General features: G+C 45.7%; 1 protein-coding gene across 6 annotated transcripts in view; it reads right to left on the bottom strand.

Moving 5' to 3' along the window:
• Positions 1-24198, bottom strand: part of SRGAP3 (SLIT-ROBO Rho GTPase activating protein 3) — a 383768-nt gene that overhangs the window by 46855 nt on the left and 312715 nt on the right. For 5 of the 6 annotated variants that reach the window (XM_063661806.1, XM_054482929.2, XM_054482932.2 and 2 more), the window contains 3 exons: positions 19941-20025; positions 10618-10645; positions 5216-5318 (listed from right to left, as the gene is read on the bottom strand). In XM_063661806.1, coding sequence (XP_063517876.1) covers positions 5216-5318; positions 10618-10645; positions 19941-20025 — 216 coding nt within the window. Of the gene's footprint in view, positions 1-676; positions 708-5215; positions 5319-10617; positions 10646-19940; positions 20026-24198 lie in introns of all 6 variants that reach the window. The other variant, XM_054482930.2, reaches the window with a different exon arrangement.

Genomic DNA, 24198 nt, shown 5'->3' with positions numbered 1-24198 from the left:
GTCAGAATTAAGGGCACACCAGGGGAGAAGCAAGGCTGGCCCCCGGTGGAAATTTTGAGCTCTAAGAAAAGAAGACCAGTTCTACTCATGAAGTCACAACTAAACACCCAGATGCATACTGCATTTAACAGTAAACATGCCACAGGGAAAAGCTCTAGAGGCAGCCGATGTCAGCCATTGGCCATTCAGGGGCCAACCTTACTCTAAAAGGCTGAAAAAGATGCAATTCTCAACACAGGCACCTGGGATGTGAATGTATTTTCAATGACATCTTCCTAGACTGGTCTACAGCCACAAATGATTATGGCGGAGGGGAGACATTTTCTTTTGGATTCCATTATTGGTTGCCCTCTCTGTTATTCCAGGTCACTTAAAGAGCATCGAATTCTTTTAAACTTTCTTTAAAAGGGGCCAAATCAAAGGCCTAGCCTCCTCACAACGTGAGTAGACGATGAGGCACATGTAATATGCTCTTGTGAAGACAGCATGGATTTGGATATGTTCTTGGCTCCTCCACACCCCACCTGTGAATTCTTTCCTTGATTGACTGTGCCCAGGGACAGGACAAGAATATGGACCCATCAGCAACAGGCAAGGTGGGCTCTGTTCTGGAAATCAGCACTAAAGACAGTTTCCATTGCGGTGAATGGGGCTAATGGGCCTTTCTAGTAAATACCTGGTTCCTGGTTCGAGCATTTCTTCTTCCTCTGATAACAAAAAATAAACAGGCAGCAGAGCAGGAGAAAAAGAAAAGATTATGCAGGAATAAGATCAGTTAGAGTAAGCAGATCCTTCAGAGTCCGTGAACACCGAAATGCAATGGCAGCCAGCCAAGGTCCTGGGGAGCCTGCCAAACAGCCGGCCTGTGGGGAGAGCCACCCTCGAGCCTGGAAGCTTCATGGGACTTCTGGAAGCCACCCAGCCAGCCTTCCCATGTGGCTGCCTTAGCTGCCCTCCCAGACACCAGTTGACATGGGGGCCTCTTTCAGTCCTTGTGAAAGAGCAGCAACTGTGTGGACTGGACCCATTCCCATCCCTGTACCTAGCTTCTCTTCAACAAAAGGGACTGTTTATGCACCCATGGACAAAAGCCTACCTACGACCCCATAAGGTACTCCCAGCTGCCCACAAAAAGGAGAGAAACACACCTTTATGTCCACTGGAACAATGTCTCTGGAATTCAGCTCAAGAAACATCATTCTTGGTAAAAAGTTCAGTTCTAACAAGATCATGTCTACAAGGTACCCTCTGGATAGATGCCCATAGGTTTCCACCTGATGCCAAATTCCAAACAGCTTCCCATGTTTCCCTGCCATACACCCTAAGTTGCTTTTCTTGGGTATCCACTTGGCTTTGCTCTCCTTCCTCCCTTCTTGACCCTTACACTGGCACTAAGGAATACAAAAGCTGAGAAAGGCCTGGAGGAGAAAGGGAAAGTTTCTCCTGGAGGAGAAAGGGAAGTTGAGTCAGAATGCCTTCATGAGCTTGGGGGCAGAACTGGGGCCTTTACTTTCACTAAAAGCCACTGATGATGCCCATTTTCAGGAGAGCACCATCGGCTCTTTCTACCTGTGCAGCAGGTCCATCTCTGGGGTGAGCACTTGTCCCATCCAGGCTCCTGGAGGATGTGTGCCTTCTAGCTAGAATCATCTGTCCAGTTCTCAGCATCTCGACAGCTGGAATTGTCTGCTACCTGACATGCTGACTAAATCTACCAGAATCCCAGAACTGAGCAAACAGCTTGGTCGAACAGGCTCTATGAGCAATATGCTAAAATTAATGCTAATAATCATAGGTAATACATAGTGCTTACTATGTGCCATCCAGTGCTCTAGAAACATAACATATATTGGCTCATTTAATCCTCCTCACAAACTCATGAAGTAAGCAATTGTCATGGTTATTTTACAGAAACAAGATGAGGACTCTCCCCTTGTCCCAGAGGTGAACCTCCTGGGCTTCAAAATTGGCTCTTATAAAAATGAGTTCTCCTTTTGTCTGAGAGGAGGAGGAAAAAACATCAAGGATTTTGAAAGGGGTTTGTTTATTCAGGTAGGGTCCAAGAAATGTATAAAACAAACTCCAGCAACATTTACTTATGATTATTAACCCGGGGGATGCTTCCTTGTCCCTCTAAACCATCATAATTGTGAAGTCCCAGTGATGTTATTTCATTAAAAAAACTTTTCACAGGTGTGGTTTTTCAAAGCTGGGGACTTTCAGAAGGCATGTGAATTATAATAGAAAATTAAATTCCATTCTCAATAGTTGAAGGATTGAATACATTATACTGCCTTTTCATTCTCTGAAAGTTAATAATCTTTCACAGTAAAACTGTGCTGTAAAACATTGACCACTTAGCTCATAGTAGGTGCACAGTATGAGTTTGTTGAGCTGTGCTGATGGTATGTGATGAGTACAGTGTGACTATAAAGCAATGCAATAGTAAGGCCAGGTGCAGTGGCGCATGCCTATAATCCCAGGACTTTGGGAGGCCCTTGGGAAGGATCCCTTGGGCCCAGGAGTTCAAGACCAGCCTGGGCAACACGGTAAGATCCTGTCTCTGCAAAAAAAAAATTTTTTTTAATTAGCCAAGCATGGTGGTGCATGTGTGTAGCCCCAGCTACTCGGGAGGCTGAGGTGGGAGGATCACTTGAGCCCAAGAGGTCAAGGCTACAGTGAGCCGTGATTGTGCCACTGTACTCCAGCCTGGGCAACACAGCAAGACTGCCTCAATAAATGAATGAATGAATGAAATAGTATTTAACAAACACACCTTTTTTCCCAGTCAAATGAGTATTATTCCTCCAACTTTTCCCCTTAGGAGGTGATGCACTTATTCCAACAGTGCTGCCACTGCTCAAGTGCTCTGGGCTGTCACTGCTGGGATGCTCTTTTCAGAGCTGGTGGAACAGCCCCACTGTAGCATATTCCTCTTGCCATTTTGCACCTCCAATGGCATCGCAAAGCTCAGCTTCAAATGGAGCTTTCTATTCCAAAGACAAGGTGTGCATTTGAATACATAGTCTTGGCCCCACTGGTAAAGGCCACGCTCCAGGCTCTAAAGAAGATTGACCAAAGCAGCTGCAGCAATGCCGACACATTCAGGTAAGAAGGTGGCTTCCCAAGGTGACTGTCTCAAAAGGGCAAACACTCATGTGGTTGACTAGGTTATGATGTGTTGGTCAGAAGGAATAAAGTCAGATCACTTTATAGTCACATCTTATGTATAGGAAGGACCTCTCTATTACAAAAATACTTAACAGAATATCTACCTGTCAAGTACTGTCAGATAACAGTTGATTCCTTCCAAGTATCCTGACTGATCACCCATTTCCAAAGACCTAAGCAAACTGAGAATGTCCCTGTCTCTGAGCCTTCATTCCTTCTGTTCCTCCTTTCAATAATTCCTTCTGCCCTTTTATTCTCCTCTGTATTCCCACCTTTCTTTCAAAGCCCCTCTAGAAGCCTACTGTGCTTGAGCTCATAGCTCTTCTTGCTCTGAACTTCTTTTTGTTGTTGTTTATTTTTGAGACAGGATCTTGCTCTGTCACCGAGGCTGGAGTGGCACGACTGTAGATCACTGCCGCCTTGACCTCCCAGGCTCAAGCCATCCTCCTACCTCAGCCTCCCAAAGTTCTAGGATTACAAGTATGAGCCACTACGCCTATCCTAAACTTGTTTCTGTGGGGATAACTCACCAGGTGCTCTTCCTAAATCACCTTCCACTTTCTGCCTTTTGTGTTTAAAATCTCCCAAGCTCCACTACTGACTCCTTGAGGGAAGGGAGAGTAATTAGCCCCCTCCTGGCCATGGACCATGGCTCTTTTATGGGCAAGGGTGAAAGAAGAAAGTCTTGGAGGAGAGAGGAGGGAGGATGGAGACAGAGGATTCCTTTGGTACAGCCCTGCCCTCCCATGACCCAATAAACCACTCCCTCTGGGTCACCTCCTGATCTTCCTTCCTGATGCATCCATGGGCCCCTCCTTTTGGGAATCCTCTATGCTTCAGTCTTCTTAGGCATCCTACAGCAGTCCTTGATATCTCTCGACCCTGGGCAGTCCCAACTTGGGCCCTGGTCTTCCACTTTCCCTTTTCCCCACTCTCCCTTCCCCAGAACTCAGCCCACATGCAGAGACAGTCCTGGGACCCAGGCTAGTCCTGCTTACCCCCTCCCCTGCCTAAGGCCAAACCCATATCCAGTCTCTTGCTGTCCTGCAAGTCTTGTGCTGGACCCTGTCTGAGGATCACAAGTAGAGAGCTGGAGCACGGGCAGCCTCCATAACCCCCAAATCATTGGCAAAGCCCAAGAGCCTTTGTTTTTTCTCCTGATTGATATCTATCATCTTCTCTGAAGAGAGTGTCTTCATTAGAAGGTAGTGGGCTCTCAAATCAGTTGCAGGGACTTCCCTGCTTCCTCTAAGTAATGTTAAGAGTGCTTCTCCCCTTCCTCAAGTATCTCCCCAGCTGCTGCTCTTCGCTTCTCCATCTTCTTAATTTCCCTTGAGCCATTATATCTGATATGGCTTAATCTCATACCCTTTATACCAAAGAGAAAAGAAAAGAGAAACTTGCCTAGCTAAACTACTTTAATTTTTAGTTTAAGGTACAAAGGGTTAACCTAGAATTCAAAAGGGACAACCTCAACTTTTCTCCCTTCTCCCAGACCACCTAACAGGAAGCAAAACTAGGTGGGAGGATTTTCTCTTATAAAAATTGTATGTGTTTCCTTTGCTGGTATATATGCAACTAAAAAAAAATTCACGTGTATAAAAACACACTGATACCCACAGGGATTTCCTCTGTGTTGCTTTCAATCCAGCTCCTCTTGGGAGATATAGGTGTGAAGTGAGGGAATGGGGTTTCTCTGACTGTCCCTCAGGTGTTAGGACTGCAGTTGCTGAAGCAATGAAGCGTGGCTGGCTGGGCCCGCCGTGCTGGTATTTCAGCCACACTTGGACTTCCCTGAGTTCTTTCATGATCTGATCCCTAACCCCAGGGCTGAGAATTGCACAGGGCACTTAGGAGCAAAGGGTTAGAGGCCACAGCAGCTCCCGTGAAAAGTCCTTGCTGAAGCTAAGAGCAGGCTGCAGCGAGGAACTAGCTCCACAGGGCCTGGCCAAGGACAGGGCTGTCTGCTGGCAGGGAGGCAGGCGGACAGAGGCTGCCATTACATTGGGTGCATTCGCGGACTCCACGGCTCCCCAGCAAGTACCTTAATGAATGCTTCCATACTGCCGTTAAAGAGTTTATGGCTATACACTGAGAGAGGCCTAGGTCTCCTCATTTTCTGTGGTTTAGGGGGAAGACAGGGGGGCCTAGGGGAAAACGGAACAAAAGAAATCAAGAAAGCAACCAACATAAACATACAACTGGGAAAGATGCTCTTAAAACCCACGACTAAAGGGGAACACAAAATGTAAATGGAAGCCCCTGACCCCCCGCCAAGACATTGGTTTCCAATGTTCCATCTGAAGGCCTTTGGATGTTTTAGGGGATCTTAATTTACCCACAATGCCAAGCAGGAGCAACTCTTACATAACACGAATGCATTCTAAATCTTCGGGGGAAAATAGTACATGTGCAAGAAACCATTGAAACTCCAATCAGAGGCTGTCATTCTGCAAAGCTGACCAGATGGAGGGGGAATCAGGGGAGAGAGATATAATCTGTAGCCCGAGAAAGCAAGAGACTTTCAAAAATGATTGTGAGGGTTAATTTTCATTATTTTGGTTTAAATTTATCACCAAGTCTCAACTCCCAATGTACCAGGGCACTGATCTTCCTAATGCCTCTTGGCATTTCAAATGCACTTGACTAATCTTTATTTCATTGATCTAAGAGCCAGGCAATTACTATTCTCATTTCAGAGATGAAGAAACTGATGCCATGAGGGAGGCTGCAACTTCTTTGGGGTCCCTGGGTGACCCCAGAATGATGGTAATGTCCTGTTCTTTAGTCAAGTACACTTTCTTTTTTTTTTTTTTTTTTTTTTCTTTTTCTTTGAGACAGAGTCTCGCTCTGTCGCCCAGTCTGGGGTGCAATGGCATGATCTCAGCTCACCGCAACCTCTGCCTCCCAGGTTCAAGCGATTCTCCTGCCTCAGCCTCCCGAGTAGCTAGGATTACAGGCATATACCACCACACCCAGCTAATTTTTTGTATCTTTAATAGAGACAGGGTTTCACCATGTTGGCCAGGCTGGTCTTGAACTCCTGACGTCGTGATCTGCCCACCTTGGCCTCCCAAAGTGCTGGGATTACAGGCGTGAGCCTCCGTACCCAGCCTCAAGTACATTTTCAATTAAAGCACTTTCAAATCCATTATTATACTCAATACCACCTCAACCCTGTACATGTGGCCCCATTTTACAGAGGCAGAAACTGAAGCCTTCTGTGAAGGAGAACTGACAGAGCTGGACCCCAAACCCAGGACTCTTTGGCTCCAAGTTCAGGGTTTTTCCTACCAGGCCACCATCATGGAGCCTTAGGGCACTGTTTTATTTCCAGCCAAGGACTCATCTACCCCAGTGACCTTTGCCATGGGATCAGGTTGAAAGTGTCTTGCTTTACTTTAGGATTTCCATTCCTAAAGTATGCTCCACTCTTGGCCACAGGGAGGGGTAACCACACCACAGTTCACCAGAGAAACAGCCACAAACACTGGACCTGTTTCCAGAATTGCTCACCATGCATATACCTGTGTTGGCTTATTTGCTCATTTCACCACACAAGTTGGCCTGACTCAATGGTGCCAGCCTTCTGGGGCAAAGGCCTTTTTAAGGTTAGGAAGAGGGCCCCTAACCAAGACAGGCAGTTCATTTTCAAATGGCTTGGTTCAAAATTTGGGTAGCAACAAGTGGGGACTCAGCCAGGCACAGATAATGTCCACACATGACAAGCAAAGACCTGGTCCCCCAAGTCTTGATTGATTTCTGTGAGTGGGCAAGAAATCTTCCAGACTATGTAGCCAATCAGGATAAATGAGATTCATCCTGCCTCTGCTGACTGGGCTTGTTGTACCTGTCTCCTTCAGTAGGCCAGCCATCCCCAGGGACCTCTAACCAACTTCTCCTAGGTGTTTGAGTATTGAGCAAATGCTGCTAGCTCCAGTACATGCATGGCAAAAACCAGGTGAATCCAAATATCATGCCACCCAAACAATGGAAACAAAATAACAGCACAGATCAAAATTTTGAAAAGAAACAACAGGCAAGATTGTTTTCAAGCCCATCTTGGATCTATGTCAATTTGGTTAGCTAAGTCCATGTCATTTATTTTTCAGAAATTACTTATTTTTTTGAGGATGTATGTATGTGGGGTGGGATTTCTTACAAGATCTGCTCTTAAATTTTCAAATACCAAAGGCAAAAGAGAGTGTCAAAAATGTGACACAAGGCCAAAGGTTTTAAGTTTGGGGATTAGAAATAACTTGATGATAGCAACATTGTTACCCTGTTTTCATAGTGTTTGGCTTGTTTTTGAACATTCCCAGATCATTTCCTTATCACATTGCATGATAACCTCACAACAACCCTGTGAGGTTGGGAAAGAATATTCAATTCACTTTACATACAAGGCCAGTGAGCCCACAAAAGATGAAGAAACTTGCCTAAGGTCACACAAATAAAATGTGATTGAGGCTGCTGGTAAAATTCAGCTCTTCCTACTCTCAAGCCTCTAGTGTGAGTATGAAAGTGATTTTATCATAGAACATCTAGAAGTAACATTAAATTATCTGTTAAATTCTCATGGCCAGGAAGAGCGGAGACTCTTAAAGCAGCTGTTGGACACTCAATATCAAAAAACCTACAGTGCCCAACTGGAGGGTTTCCTTAAAAGAAAGTCCTAAGTGTTTTTTGTTTTTTCTTAAATTCTACAAAGTGGAATAAAGGGGAAATAGGATATGTTCTCCCATTTTTCCTGCCCAATCCAGAAAGCAAAGGACTGTGTGAATCACACGAGGATTTCTTTCTTGTGTGGTGCTCTGTGCACTGTCTGGAATCTCTGACAAGGAAACGTAGCTATCCCAACTTTGCACAATATCAAATCTATATCGACTTACTGAAGTGCTGGGTGGGGCACAAAGTGGGGAGCAGGGGGGCAGCTCGGCCAAGGAAAGTGGGGCAGCCTAAGCCTTCCATCTCTTCTGCTGCTCAGATGCAGAGCAAAAAGGAAAGAAAGAAAGAAAGAGAGGCAGGGAAAACAGGAACAGAGAAAGCCAAAGAGAGGAAGAAAGAGAAACCAGAGACCAATGTCCCCTTTCTGCCTTTTAATCAAGATGAAAATTAACACACGTTGGCAACACAGGAAATAGCCTCAAAATTATCCTGCAACTAAAGGGATGTGATGAAAAATTCTCCTAGATAACTTAATAGACTTGGAAGTCAGCATCCCAAATGATGGCAATGCTGTAGTGCAATGCCAGTCGGGCCCTTGGAGGCTGCTATTCATGGGCTGTGTAATGCGTTGCATCTGCTTGAACAAGATCTCAAGTGATTTCACCTCTAATCCAGACCACGAGGGCATGTCAACCTGGGTAAGGGGAGCCAGACATTCATTTGAGTCACAATAATCAAACCTTATATTTGCATCTTGCTTTGACATTTACAATATACTTTTAAATTTAAGTGCATTATCACATCTGGCCATCCTGAATTACAGGGTTATTATGAATTTGGTCTATTCTAAGATAAGGTTCTGAAGTGTGAGAAAAATATAACATGCTGCAGCCCATATGCAAAACCAGTTCCTCTATACAAGGTCAACAGCAACTTAGCTGAGGGGATCCTGTCAAATAACCATCCAAAAATGATATCCACCTCGTGTGGGAGTCCATGGAAGATACAGAGAGAGCCATAGGACAGAGACATTGTTAGCAACAATTTCCACAAGTTAAATAATGATTTTGAAGGTAAGAGGAGACTTTTAGTTTACTAACAAAGTTGTCTTTGACCTTGACCAGGAACCAGAGTACACAGGGCTATGTCTGCAATTGAATGCAGGGTAGTTGCAGTCAAATGCAGGGTGTCTAAGTGGGAGGTCTGATAAACTCAGCTTGGATTTCCCAGGCCCTAGGTCAAGGAGGGTGTGGAAGACAACACTTCAGAGGGCTTTATTTAAAACACAAAACAAAACAAAACAAAACACACAAACCCTCAACTTTCCCCTGAGGGAGGACCCTGAGACCTGGCCAAGTGTTTGATTACAGATCTCCTCTCCCACACTCTGCTGGAACAAACTTCTCTGCGTGAGTTCTAGGAATTAGGAGGAAGTGAGGGACAGCTCAATTCATCCCCCATCTGTTTCACTATTTGCAGAATTTGGTGTAAAATACGGCTTCTGCTGTTTTGAGACTATGACAACATTCTCTTGCCAGAAAAAAAAAAAAAAAATTATAATGGGTTCATTTCTAAAAGGTTCTTCGAAAGTGACCCTGCACATCTGCTGCTCCATGTGCTGGAAGGGCCTCGCCTGGTATGAATCGTCCTGATGTTTCCAAATTGCCAGAGCCCAGAGGAACAGCTGTACAGGCTGAACTTCTGCCGAGCCCTCCGTCTCCCCATCCTGAGCCCAGGAAACTGAAAACCCCAGAATTTTCTAAGACTTTGCCCAACTCCCTTCCCAAGGAGCAGGAGAGAGTTGGGAGTTCATCTTTGCTCTTGCCAAACATGATGGTTTCCCAGGATTTGGGGCCACTGGGAAGCATTTGTGGGAAAAAAAAGAATGCCCTCAGGTCCCTGGGCCCAGAAAGTGAGGCAAAAAGTAGCGCTCTACTGCCATGTGATGGAAAAGTGCAGGCCTCTGGGCCACTGGCTGAATTCCAGCTAGGCAGTGCAATATCTCTTACTAGGAACACAGAAAAGAAATAGGCTCTAAGCAAACAACCTGGCCAGTGACAGAGCCACTTATGGATCTAAGCTCTCTGAAAGGGGAGTAAAGTCAGCCCCTGGGCTATCAGCTGCTGAGTGGAAAGTGTTCACTGGCTCTGGTCTGCTCAGGAAAAAGCGCAAAAGGGAATGTTGAACAAGCTGAAGAGAAAGCAGAAGTTGCCTGTGTGTTACTTTCCGTCAGCTCATCCAAGTGCCCATGAGGTCCAAGCTAGGGTGTGGACGGCGGGGGAGTCTGTGCACGCCTATGCGCATGTGTGTGCCCAGCTGCGTGCAATCTGAGCCTGGCTCAAAGCCTTGGTACATGGGGACCCCAGGCTGGGCCTCGCAGCATGGCTGGGCAGTTTGCTCAGCATGATGTAGCAGGTGGGAAGAAAGGTCAACAGCCACCCCACAGCCTCTGGCCCCTACAGGCTGCCCTCAGCCACTCTGAGTAGACAATACGGTCTCACCCGATGGCCAGCGCAAAGGGAGGGTGCCCCACTGCCACACATCAGCCCCAAAAGTGCCCCTTCCATCACCAGCCTGGAGGGGCGTGGCTTTGTCAGTCTAATTCTAGAACAAGCAAAGCAGCAACTGTGCCTCACCTGGGCACACCCACACCAGCCCTTGGGGACACTGGTGAAGAAGCCATCCCTGCTTCTCCAGCTCCCAGCACTGCCTCCCCAGCCCCATCCCACTCCCACCTCAGGCAGCGGATGAAAGAAAACACGACTCTCCCACTCTCACCTGGTGGTGCCACATTCTGCTCTTTCCCCTGCAAAGAAAAGTATACATTAATGTTTAATTGCCTTTTCTTTTTAATCCAAAGAACATCCATCTTTTTCTAAAAACAAAACACAATGAGTCTTAATTATTTATGAAATATGAAATCTAATTATGCCTAAGGTGCGGTCTGTTGAAAAGAAACGCGTCTTATTAATTCTTTATTAAAAGCCTCCTATTTGTAGGGCTGTGTTCACACACACGTTATTGTTCACAGACATATTTTCAGTGATTCTCAAACTATAGCCCGCTGGCCACTTGCATCAGAAACATCTGGGGGTCTTGTTAAAGATGCAGATTTCTTGGCTGTCTCATAGGTCTTCTGAATCAGAATCTCTGAGATAAAAACCCAGAAATCTGCATTTTAACAACCACCCCGGTGATCACTTCTATGCCTCCCAAAGTTCGAAAACTCCTGCAATGTTTAATGGCAACAAAGATTGACTGAGACCCTGTCGTATGCCTGGCACTGAAGGATACCAGCCATAAGGCTGGTGCTCCTCCACCCTGCTGCCCTGCCTCTGCCTTCATTCCCAGCTGAAGATCTTCTCATTTTCTTTACTGGAAAAGAAAATCAAGTAATATGGGTTCTCCATCTGCATGCCTCCACGAGGCCCTCCCATCTACCTGCCAGACAAAGCCCAGACCTTCTCCTTATGCCCTGGTTCCATCCCCTCTGTCCTTCTGGGGGCCTTAGTTTCTGCAGGTATCTCCCCTCTCCCTAGCACCACCAATCTCCTCTCTTCTGGACCATTTCCAATAGCATATCAACATGTTCTGGATATGTATGACCTAGCTTTTAATCCTTCTGTTGACCCCACTTCTCCTTCCAGCTATATCCTCATTTCTCTGCTCTTCTTTACAGCAAAACTCCCTGAAGGAGCTGTCTGGAGGCACTACTGCTTCCTCCCCTCCTATTCCCTCCTTACCCCTTTGCAGCTAGGCTTCTGTCCTCATCCATGGGCTGAGACTGCTCTTGTCAAGGTCAACACTTAAGGTCAACAAGGATCTCCTTGAGGCTGAATCCAATGGTCTTCTCTGCCTTTATCGTACCTGACCTCTCTGCACCATTCTACTCAGTTCACGACTCCCTTCTTACAAAGCTCTCTCCTCTTTGCTTTCATGACTCCACACTTTCCAGGTGTTCTTCCTGCCCTACAGGTTCCTCAGTTTCTCCTTCTGTCTCCTCCTCATTCTGCCCAACCTCAAACCTCAAAATGTTGGAATGCCATCAGGACACAGACCCAGGACTGCTTTCCTTTTCTACACATCCTCTCTAAGTGACCGCAAGTGCTTAGCGAGGACTCCCTGCTCTATGTCCAGATCTTACACTTCCCTAGAATTCCAAACTCAGATGCACTGCAATCTTTTATAAAAATAGTGTGATTGAGGTATAATTTATACATCATAAAATTTACCCATTTGGAGTGTGTAATTCAGTGATTTTTAGTGACTATTCAAAGTTATGCAACCCTCACCAGAATTCAATTTGAAAACATTTCCATCCCCAGAAAAAGATCGTTCATGCCCACTAATAGTCACTCCCTGTTCCTGCCTCCGGCCCCTGGCAACCCTAATCTACTCTCTGTCTCTACAGATTTGCGTAGTTGAGACATTTTATATAGATGGAATTATACAAGATGTGGTCTTCTGCATCTGGCTTCTTTCACTTAGCATAAAGTTTTGAGTTCTATCCATATAGTACGGTTTAGTAATTCATTTATTTATATGACTTTGTAATATTCCATCATATGGATAGACCACATTTTCTTTATCCACTCAAAACACATTGCCTTCTTTCATCTCAAACCTTAAATGTTCCCCAAAGCACTCTTTCTTTCTATGCCCCAAACCTACTTTCACCCAAGTCTTCAATATCTCAATAAGTGGATATCCACCTCCCCTCTTCTTTAAGCCAGAAGTCTAATAGGTGCTCTCCTTGAAAACTGTCTTCCCTTCATAAATTAAATTTGTCCACTTCTCTCCACTTAACACTATCTTCTTAGTCCATGCCACACTAGTCTCTCACCTGGATGACTTTCTTTTTAACTGGGTCTCCTATTCCACTGCCACCCATTCTTGCGTCAGCAGCCAAGCAATCTCTTTAAACTGTAAATCAGATCATGTCCTTCCTTTGCTTAGAACCCTCCAATAACCTCTCATCGCACAAGGGACAAAATCCAGACCTCTTACTCTGTTTTATAAACCCTCTGAGGTCAGAGTAGACCCTTCAAAATGCTACTTCATCTCCTCAGGCTGCTTTCTCCTTTGTGTGCTCTGCTACAGATGCAGAGGCCTCTGTGTGGTCCTCAAGTAGGCGTTTGCATTTGCTGCCTGGAATTCTCTTGCTCCCAACACTTGCATGGCTCATTTTGCCTTGTCTTTTGGGTCTCAACTTAAAAGCTGTGTCCAGAGACAAGCTTCCTCTATCTATTTATTTTATTTTATTTTATTTGAGACTCTGTTGTCCGCTCAGGCTGGAGTGCAGTGGTGCAATCACAGCTCACTGCAACCTCAGTCTCCTGGGCTCAAGCAATCCTCCTGCCTCAGCCTCTTGAGTAGCTGGGACCACAGGCACATACCACCATACCCAGCTAGTTTTTTCTAGTAGAGATGAGGTCTTACTAGGTTGCCCGGGCTTCTTCCTCTATCTAAAGCACACACTTGTCTCTTTATATCACGTTTCTCTATTTAAATTATCAATACATGCAGCTTATCATTAATATTTTTCTTACTTATTATTTGTTTACTTGTCCACTGCCAGTCTATCTCCATTGGAAAATGATGTGTTCTATGAGAGAAGGAATCTTGTCAGTTCTTAAAACTGCGCTGACACCAAGGTCTTGGTTAGTGTTTGGCACAAAGTATATGCTCAACAAATATTTGTAGAATGAGTAAATGAATGAGCAAGTACTCTATCTGCAAGAAGTTTAGTACCAAATGACTCAATAAGCAGATCACACAATAGTGTAACAAGTGCCGCAGCACAATTGTACACAGGGTGTCATTCCTGTCACAACAGATGAGAAAATGGACTTGGAGAAATGGAGTGACTTTCCCAAGTCCCTGCTAAGTGTAGAGTCTGGATTCCAATCCAGGTTGCCTAACTTCAGATCTAAGTTTACCCAGGGAAGCTGGTTCCACCTCCACAAACACAAGGTGAGGGAGAACAGATGTCCCCAGCAGAATATGCCTCCGACCCAGGGACTCCCTGAAGGCGGCATTTGGCTTCTTATAATATCCCCTCTTCAGGGATGCCACACATTAGAGGACAGCTGCCTTGGCAGGGGTGTGGCACTCAAAATGAAGAGATTAAATAATATCTTTTCCTTCTCCTACCAAAACTGTACTGAAAACAAAGAGGTCTGAGTCCTACTGTTTAACTCTTTTATCAACTCACTGCACGAGCTTGGACAAGCCACTTCCTTTCTTTGGGCCTCCATATCCTCAGTTTAAATTCTTCATTGCCTGTCTAGTACTTTGCAGATGCTGACATCCCTAGATCTCACTCACCAAATACCAGCAGTACTGTCCCCAGTCATTGCTCCAAAAATGCTCTCCATTTCCTAATATTCTCAAGAATGCTTCCAATTCAGAATCTCTGAAACCAGTGCTGTCTAGTAGAAATTTATACAAGCCACAAATTCTGGTAGCCACATTACAAAACGTTAAGAGAAACAGATGAGGCTGGGAGTGGTGACTCGTGCCTGTACTCCCAGCACTTTGGGAGGCCGATGTGGGTGAATCACTTGAGGTCAGGAGTTTGAGACCAGGCTGGCCCACATGGTGAAACCCCATCTCTACTAAAAACACAAAAATTAGCTGGGTGTGGTGGTGGGCACCTGTAATCCCAGCTACTCGGGAGGCTAAGACACAAGAATCGCTTGAACCCAGGAGTTGGAGGTTACAGTAAGCTGAGATTGTGCCACTGCACTCCAGCCTGGGCCCTCCAGAGCTAGACTCCATCTCAAAAAAAAAAAAAAAAAAAAAAAGAGAGAGAGAGAGAAAAACAAATGAGATTAATTTTCATGACATATTACATTTGACCTAATATCAAAAAGATTATAATTTTGATATGTATCAATATAGAAAATTAATAAGATATTTTCTATTTTGTGTGTATGTGTGTACTAACTCTTCAAAATCTGGTGTTCATTTTGCACATCCCAATTCAGACTAGCCATGTTTCAAGTGTTCATCAGGCACACGTGGCTAGTGGCCACCATACTGAACAGCACAGCTCTCAACTCTGGAATTCCACCTAGCACTAACATTAAGAGACTTTTAGGAGAAAGAATCGAGCATTTTATTTACAGGAAAAAAAAGGTAGAATGGGGCCAGGGAGGGAAATAAGCAGAGGAAGAGAGTAACCTGGGTCTGAAAATAGAACTTGGGGCAAATCAATAGGTAACTCCTTAATTCCTGAGCAAAGCCACAAGCAGTTACATGGGTGGCTGCAGTTGGTGGAATTGGAACCAAAGACCAAAGCAGGAAAGGAGAAAAGTTCGGTAAAACAAGCAAATTTGTCCTGTTTGATTTGACTGTGTGTCTGGAGTCAACGGCAAATTCCTACCAGACGCCAGTCTGGATAAAATTTTCAAGTAGACCCAAGCCCTCCTGTTAGAGCTGATGGCAGCCCATGAAAGTGGTCAGGCGATGGCCTGGGATTGTAGTGAATAAGGAGTGTTGATTTCCTGTTCCCCCTCCTCTGGGTTCCCAAACTGTCCACTCTTCTATGTACTCAACAAGTTACAATACCCTTCTCTCAATTCTTCTGACTCACCACATCATTTCCCGCATTTGCAATTGTTGTCCCCCTTCCCCAAAAACTCTTTCCCTGGTTTTTCACTTGGCTGATGTCTTCTCATCCTTTAATTTCAGCTGAAACAGCAACTCCCCTAGGAAGCCTCTCTGATCACCCTATCTAAAGCAGGTCCCCCCCCATCTCTCCCCGACACACATACCATTGCTCTCTATCTCAGCCCAAAGTTTTCATTCATGGCACTTAACACAGTTATAATTCCCACCCCCCAACCCCCCAACCCCCAGCTGTTTTTTAAGAGACAGAGACTTGCTCTGTCGCCTGCTGGAATGCAGTGGCGTGATCTTGGCTCACTGCAGCCTCCACTGCCTGGCCTCAAGTGATTCTCCTGCCTCAGCCTCCTGAGTAGCTGGAATTACAGGGCCACCACCACACCCGGCTCAATTATCATGGTTTACTTAGTAGTTTGTTTACCGTTTGAGGTCTCTCTTTTCCATGAGGGCAGGGAACTTACCTTTCTTGTGTACCACTATCTCCCCAGGCCTGGCCAAACAAAATGCCTGTGCTCTTGGATAGATGGGTGAACAGATGGGGGCAGGTAGAAATCAAAGGTTTTAGGATGTGGAGTGGAATGTCAGAACACTCTGAAGGCAGACTTTTCTCTGACGTGGAATCTAATATGTTGTCTACCAGCTTCAGACTCACATTCCAGCTCTCAAGAATCCCACGACCAACATCTTTAGAAATAGGGTGACTCTGTCTCACAAATATGGGAAATCAAAAAATTCCTATCCTTTACCTTCTGAGACCTGTTGGGATTTTAAAAATATATTTTATATTTGGTGGTTCAGTAATTTTCTAGAAAGTCAGATGGCCTGGTCCTGGTGGCCATTTTGCTCTGTTACGGGCAATTAAATCTTGGCCTGAAAAGGTTATGCTCCTTCCCTTTTATAGGTGGCACACTGTTCATTCATGCTTGAGGGGCTTTCAGAAATTGAAAAACCAACTGCATCTTGAGTGTAAACCCTGGAGCTTACAGAATACCCACACCCCAGAGAAATAAAAAGGTCATAAGTCTAAGACTCAGAGATGATGATAAACTGAGAATTCTCTGGCCAATAAAATGGCATAGCAACAGCCAAGGTATGTGCTCTTCCTCGCAAGAAGCGCCAGTGACATCCTTTGTAACCGAGAATGCCATTTGCCAAGTACCTGGAAGCTTTTTGACTTGCATGTCTGGGGTCACTCATGTTCTCAAATCCACTTTTAAGTAAAGCTGACCCAAAAGACCTTGGGTTTCATCTAACTTGTAGTTTCCTTGAGCCATCCTGTCAAAAGAGTACAGCAGTCCCCGCTTATCTGTGGGGAATATGTTCCAAGACTCCCAGTGGATGCCTGAAACTGTGGATAGTACCAAATCCTACATGTCCTCTGTTTTTTCAATCTGATAATCAAGGCAGCTACTAAGTGGCCAGTGGGCGGGTACCGTATCCAGAGTGGATATGCAGGACAAAGGGAGGAATCACATCCTGGCAGAGATGGAGCACGATGGCGTAAGATTTTTGCTCAGCAGAGAAATTTGCTCAGTGTGCTCGTCATGCTACTCAGAACAGCGAGAAATTTAAAACTTATGAATTGTTTATTTCGGGAATTTTCCATTTCATATTTTCAGGCCACAGATGACCACAAGAAACTGAAACCATGGAAAGCAAAACCACAAATAAAGGAGGGCTACTGTACTTTACAGAAACTGAGGCACTAGACATGATACTACAAAATAGCCCTTATATGGCATAAAAAGGCCACTGATGCAGCTGTAACCCTACCCTACTCTTAGAAGAGAATCCTACTGAATAGAAGAACCAAAATGCTCAGGAAAAGGTGAATCACCACTTGACACTCAGAAGGATGAATTTGCTAAGATTCTGAGCTCTCTTCGGTCTGCTGAATTTTTTCCCTTCTTCCTTCACCCAATGGGCAATTTCCAATTTATCAATTTATCAATTAGGTCAGTGGAAATTCTCCCTTTTCACCCAGTGCCCTAAGAATCTACATGTATCTTTATCATGTAGTGGCTATATAAAAATGAATGGAGATTTGGTCTCAATTTATTCAGGTTCCATCTTTTTCAGTCATTCAGTAATTTATTAACTTCAGTTAATAATAATGTACCATATTCATTAATGCTGACAAATATAGCATACTAACGTAAAATGTTAATAACAGGGCAAACTAGATGTGGAGTATATGAAAACTATACTATCTTCCCAACTTTTCTGTAGCTCTAAAACTGTTTTAAAAGAGAAAGTTTACTTAAAAAACAAACAAACAAAAAAAAACTTCTGTAGAACTGACCAGTCTATCAAGAACCACCCAGTTGCCAAAGGAAGCACAGTGAGCCTTTCCATGGCCAGCTTACTGAAACACAGGACTACAGAGATTCTTCCAGATGGCTTTTTCTTAACTGCCCCTCTACTTCTGAAAATGCATTTTCTGGGCGTTTTTTTTTTGTTGTTTTTTTTATTGCTAACCAGCTCAAAACTCAGAAAAGAGACTGGTAGAGCAATCTTAGAGCAAGGCATAGTTGAAGGCTAAATAAACTTGGAGGACCAAATGGACCAGGAGTTACGCCAAAACTAAGTATGGTGATGATGATGATGAAGATGACCGTCATCATCATCATCATCATTTGAGTTGGGAACACAAAGCAAGCCCCCCGGAGAATGGCGGCAATGAAAGCTGCCTTTGTCAGATAAGGGCTGCGGGAAGACAAAGCAAAGGGCCTCTTTATTCATCAAAGCTCCACTGTGCTTCTGCACCAAGAAGGCGTGGGCAGGTCATTGCACCAGGCCCAGGATCTTATTTTTTAAAAGAAGATCTAGTTTTCCAAATTCAGCATCTAATTTCAAAAATGCAAGTAGCCACCAACTCATATGATCCTACCTTTTGGTTACCTGGCTCATGAGGAACAGCCCCCTGCCCTGTGCCTATAAATACCAACCCTCCTCTTTAATGCTAGTCTTAGAAGCTGCCCCCATGGCACCCACACCCTGAGCTCCACTCTTGGACTCTCTCCTTTTCTCCTCCATTCTCACTGTTTTTCTTCCCTCTTTGCTACCCAAACTCCTCCACACCCCTTTTACCCCCTGGCCCAATACTGAAATGTCAGGATGGGTAAAATTTAGAGGGAAAGAATGAAGAAAAAGCTCACTGCAACTGAGTCTTCCCCCCTCCTATCCCCTAGTCAATGAGTTTTAACAAATGCCTACCCCCAAGTATAACCACCACTCAAATCAAGATACGGAGCTTTTATTTCCATCAGCCCCCAAAGTTCCCCAGCCCTTACTACCTAGAACACACAAAACTAATCTGCAGTGACAGAAATCAGATCAGAGTAGAGCGTGGGGCGCTGACTGCAAAGGAGCACAAGGGAATTTTTGAGGGTGATTGGAATGCTCTATCCCCTGATTTGGGTGGTGGTTACCTATGCAGATGCAAAGGCCCTGGGGCAGGAATAAGCTTGGTGAGTCCTGAAGGGCAGAAATTTGCTCAGCGTGGCTGCAGCACAGTAAGGAAAGGGAGAATGACCGATGAGGTCAGGGAAGCAGGCAGAAGCTAAGTGGTATAAGGCCTCATGTGCCATGACAGCAGCTGGGATTTTATTCCAACTGCCAATGGAATGCACTGAGCGGCTTTAAGCCTAGTCATCAGGTCCCTCAAGGGCCAAACCCTGACTTACATGTATGGATTTTCCTTCTCTGGACCTAAAACCCTAGCCAGACACTCCAGTAGTATTCCTTGCAAATAGTGTCTGCCGAAAAATGTCAGTGCTGGCCTCTGAGGCTCTGGATTCCCACTCCCTACCTGATGGGTGCCCCTCTATCACTTTGCCTTGGACTGTCCCTGCCAACCTAAACTAAGACTTGTGGTTGCCCTCTGTTTTCTTTTTCTTTTCTTTTCTTTTTTTTTTTTTTTTTTGAGATGGAGTCTCGCTCTGTCGCCCAGGCTGGAGTGCAGTGGCATGATCTTGGCTCACTGCAAGCTCCGCCTCCTGGGTTCATGCCATTCTCCTGCCTCAGCCTCCCGAGTAGCTGGGACTACAGGCGCCCGCCACCACACCCGGCTAATTTTTTGTATTTTTTTAGTAGAGACGGGGTTTCGCCATATTAGCCAGGATGGTCTTGATCTCCTGACCTCGTGATCCTCCCACCTCAGCATCCCAAAGTGCTGGGATTACAGGCGTGAGCCACCATGCCCAGCCTCTATTTTCTTTTTTTCTTTTATTTTTTTCTTTCTATTAATCAAAAAGCAACTCACGCCCTCTATTTTCTATAGCCAGATTGGACCCCCCCCAAGGCATCTGTACCAAGGTGATGTTCTCAGCCTGCCCAGTCCTGGTAAGTCCAGGTTCATTCTGCCAGGTGCCCGCTGTCTCAAGCTTAAACAGCTCAACACGTCAGGGGGCCACAGTGAAACCCAGTGGGGAACAGAGTACCTGCCAGAGGGCCTCCATCACCTCACTCACCTTCGCCCAAGGTCTGCTTGAGTAAATCGTGCTTGGCCTGCAGCTTGGTGATGAGGTTACTGCCATTCACATATTCTTTAAATTTCTGTAAGACACAAGGCACAAGGAAGTTATAGATTGCAAGGCCAAGTAATGGGATCTCTACCTCTGCAACTGACCTCTGGGACACAGAAGCCGAAGAGAGATCACGTCACCCGCAGGAACCCCGGCGCAGGGAATAGAGAGGCCTCTGCGTCTGTGTCTTTGCTTTCCTCCATCTAGATCCCCAGCGCTGACATGTGGCGGCCAGGGCCTTGGAGGGCTCCAGGCCTTTCAGGTCAGGGGTTAGGAACACAAAGCAAAACAGGGGAGAATGGGAGTAGTGAAAGCTGCCTTTGTCAGGTAAGGGCCATGGGGAGACAAAGCAAAGGGCCTCTTTAGTCATCAAAGCTCCACTGTGCTTCTGCGCCAAGAGCAATAAAAATGGGAGCCGTCCCAGGGGCCACGCAGCCGAAGCCAGACAGCTTTATTGGATCTGTCAGAGAGGAGCCTCGGAACAAGTCTTCCTTTCATCTGGCCCCACTTTGAAGGAGGAAGGGCTTGCAGGCCCCTGAGAGGCTTTCCCATTAAAATAACCCAAATTGCAGGGGGTGATAAGATTTTCTTCTTTGTACAGATGAGAAAAATGAAGCTTGCACCAGGAAGTGATTTGTCCAAGGTCCCACAGAAAGTCAGTCACGGGCCAGGCCTAGCCCCAGCCTGCTTCCTAGTTCAGGGCCCTGGCCCAGAGCAGTGCACCTTAGAGCGCTACTGAAGGACAGAGAACAGGCCAGGACAGAAACACACCTACCTGCCCGGAACTCAGTGGGCCTTAGCCACCTCTACACAGGTACCAGCTTCCCCCACCTGTACAGTCACAGAGCCCCACTGGGCATGCCTCTGCTGCATGGCCAGCCGCTGGGGGGTGGGCTCCAAGCCCAGCTCATCTCCAGCTCCCCAGTGCCTAAAGCTGTGACTGGCTTAGAGTAGGTGCTGAGAAATTTCACTGGATCCCTCCCTCTTGAAGCTTACGTGGTGGGCTGGGGAGAAAGATAATAAACGAACTAAAAAGGTAAGTAAAATACCACTCAGTCAGGTGCTGGTGAATGCTATGGATAAAAAGAAAGCAGAGCTGAGCATGGTGACTCACACCTGTAATTCCAGCTACTCAGGAGGCTGAGGTAAGAGGACTGCTGAAGGCCTGAAGTTCAAGACAAGCCTGGGCAACACAGCAAGACCAAGTCTCTAAAAAAATTAGTTTAAAAAACTAGCTAGGCCTGGGGGTGTGTGCTGTAGTGCCAGCTACTCAGGAGGCCAAGGTGAGAGAATCACTTGAGCCCAGGAGACTGAGGCTGTAGTGAGCTATGTTCATGCCACTGCATTCCATCCTAAGCAATAGAGTGAGACCCTATCTCCACAAAAAAATAAATAAATAAAATCAAGTGGGAACAGTGGATCGGAAGTCTAGAAGACCTTACTGCAAAGTGGACATTTGATCCAAGGCCTGAAGGAGGTAGAAAGGGGGCCACATGGGGACCTGCGGGAAGGAGCTTTACAAGCAAGGGGCACGGCAATTGCAAAAGCTCTGAGAATAAAGTGAAGGAGGTAGATGTGACTGCCCCAAATCCACCTGCTAGTTTCTCAAAGAGAAACCCACTCTATTGTCCCAGCCAGCACACTAAAAAGGGGGCAGAGAAAAGTGAGTTGCAGAGGCTCAGACACCCCCAAGTCAACTATAGAGGAGGGCGTCTAACACCACCTTCCCATTGACAGCTATGGGGGAAAGACCCACTGGGGTAGGGGCTGACATATACACACATAAGACTGGGGTCACCTCACACTGGCCCACCTTGTTGGGTTTCTGGAACGACTGGACTGGTGGGAGGTTGTGGTGTCCTCTCTCCTTTTCCATGGTCCTAGGCTCCCAGGACCTGGCCTATTGGCCATTAAGAGTCACTCGACTTTGTATCCACAGAGCACTTGACAGTTTTCACACGTGTACGTTTAAGCCTCATCACAATCTTGGATGGCAAATGGGGAAAGTATCATCAGGCCCGTTCTACCCAGAAGGAAACAGAAGCTCAGAACTGTGGTCACTCACTGGGTACCTCGGGCAGATTACTGAGCATTTCTGAGCCTCCATGTCCTCCCCAGTGTAAACTGAGAGTAGACTCAGTGTTTCTCCAAGTGTGGGGCAGAGGGCCAGGGGCTTATAACCAGCTGGGGAGACTGTCAACATGCAAATTCCTGTTCTAGAATACCTCGAGTCTAACCCTTCATTTGACACTGGAGGAGGAACCAGTGAGGCCCAGAATTGTTCATAATTCCAGTCGCCCATCTTGGGAGAGTGGTGGTCTGAGAACCTACTTTTTTTTTTTTTTTTTTTTTTTTTTTTCAGATAAGGTCTGGCTCTATTGCCCAGGCTGGAGTGCAGTGGCACGATCTTGGCTCACTGCAATCTCTGCCTCCCAGGCTCAAGCCATGCTCCCAAGTAGCTGGGACTACAGGCACACAGCAGCCAAGTAGCTGGGACCTCAGCCTCCCAAGTAGCTGGGACCTCAGCCTCCCAAGTAGCTGGGACTACAGCCACACACCACCATGGCCAGCTAATTTTTGTATTTCTTGTAGAGATGGGGTTTTGCCATGTTGCCCACGCTGGTCGTGAACTCACGAGCTCAAGCAATCTGCATACCTCGGTTCCCAAAGTGTTGGGATTACAGGCATGAGCCACCGCGCCTGGCTGAGAACCTGCATTTTTAACAAGCTTCCCAGATGGTTCAAATGCACACTTCAGTTTGGTAACTACTGTCCTAGAGGCTCTCTATAGATGCTTCCAGCAATAATGTCCTCTCATTTTATCTCCTGTCCAAGAATTCCCCAAAAAAGCAGAGCTGAGGGGTAAGCTGATATTCTGTCCACCGTGTCTCACTGCCCCAAGAAGTTGAAGATCTAATCCCAAATGTGTAACTCATGCCTTGGCAGGTCATCCACTGGTTAGCACAAATTACAGCCTGGGGCTCTGTAGCTCATCTCTGTCCGCCTCATTTAAGCTTCAACCCTCTGAAGAATAACGAATGTCCACAAAATAAAGAATGCCATCAAATTGCATTGATGTTTGCATTGAAAGGATTATGATGTCCTTAAAAAGACCTAAAATAATAAGTCATGAGAAGGTATTCTAGGAAACCAGGTTAGCAAACTAAGTATTAAGAATAAACTATAACATCTGATGACCATTAGTCATAGATACTGGAGAATTCTCCTAACTTCGAGTAGGCCAAACCCCCTTCTTGAATTCTGTTCCCCAGAATTCTTTGCTTCTACTGCCAAAGTGAATTAATATTCATGTGCATGTTGTAACCATAAATTCTCTTTGTGAACACAGTAGGCCCCATGGCAGTGGTGAATACCAGCAATCAGCATGGGCTGCTTTGCTAAGCTCTGCTTTGTTTTCTTCCTTGACAGGGTCAAAGAGTGTTGGAGAAAATGCAGCGTATCGACTACTGGTTTTCGACAAGGGATTTGACAAAACCAGTTATAAGATGGAACTAGAAGTTAGAATTGGGTGGGTTTGTGTTGGGTTAAATGACTACAATCCAATCAGTATTAGCCTCATTGCTTTTTTTTTTTTTTTTTTTTTTTTTTGAGACAGTCTCACTCTGTCACCCAGCCTGGAGTGCAGTGGTACTATCACAGTTCACTGCAGTCTCAACCTCCCAGGCTCAAGCAATCCTTCCACCTCACCCTCCTGAATAGCTGGGACCACAGACATGCACTTTTTTTTTTCTTTGTAGAAATGGAGTCGTCCTATGTTGCCCAAGCTGGTCTCAAACTCCTGGGCTAAAGGGATCCTCCTACCTCGGCCTCCCAAAGTGCTAGGATTTTAGGCATGAGCTACGGCACCCGGCCCTAGTTGCATAATTTTAACAACTCTGTCTTTGGCCTTGGCCTTGGTATACCCATTAGTCTTTAAATTGATTAAAGTTTGGAAGCCACACTTACTGAATCTGCAGGTGACACAGGTTTGAGGAGACAGCATGTATGCTGAGTAACTGGATCAGGATGTTGACTAAAACCGTGAATTGAATTCATCAAGAGGAAAACTAACTGGTGATAAACAGAAGACCTGCCCAAGATATCCCCTACAAAGCCTTAGGAAGAGTGAGGCCTGGTTAATGGTAGCATGTAGGGAAGACAGCTATAACTGATAATAACTTAGCCTTAAAATAATAATAAAAGA

This window comes from Pongo pygmaeus, chromosome 2 (genome assembly GCF_028885625.2).
Source record: "Pongo pygmaeus isolate AG05252 chromosome 2, NHGRI_mPonPyg2-v2.0_pri, whole genome shotgun sequence".
Taxonomy (NCBI): Eukaryota; Metazoa; Chordata; class Mammalia; order Primates; family Hominidae; genus Pongo; species Pongo pygmaeus.
This window is presented reverse-complemented; position numbering and strand designations above follow the sequence as displayed.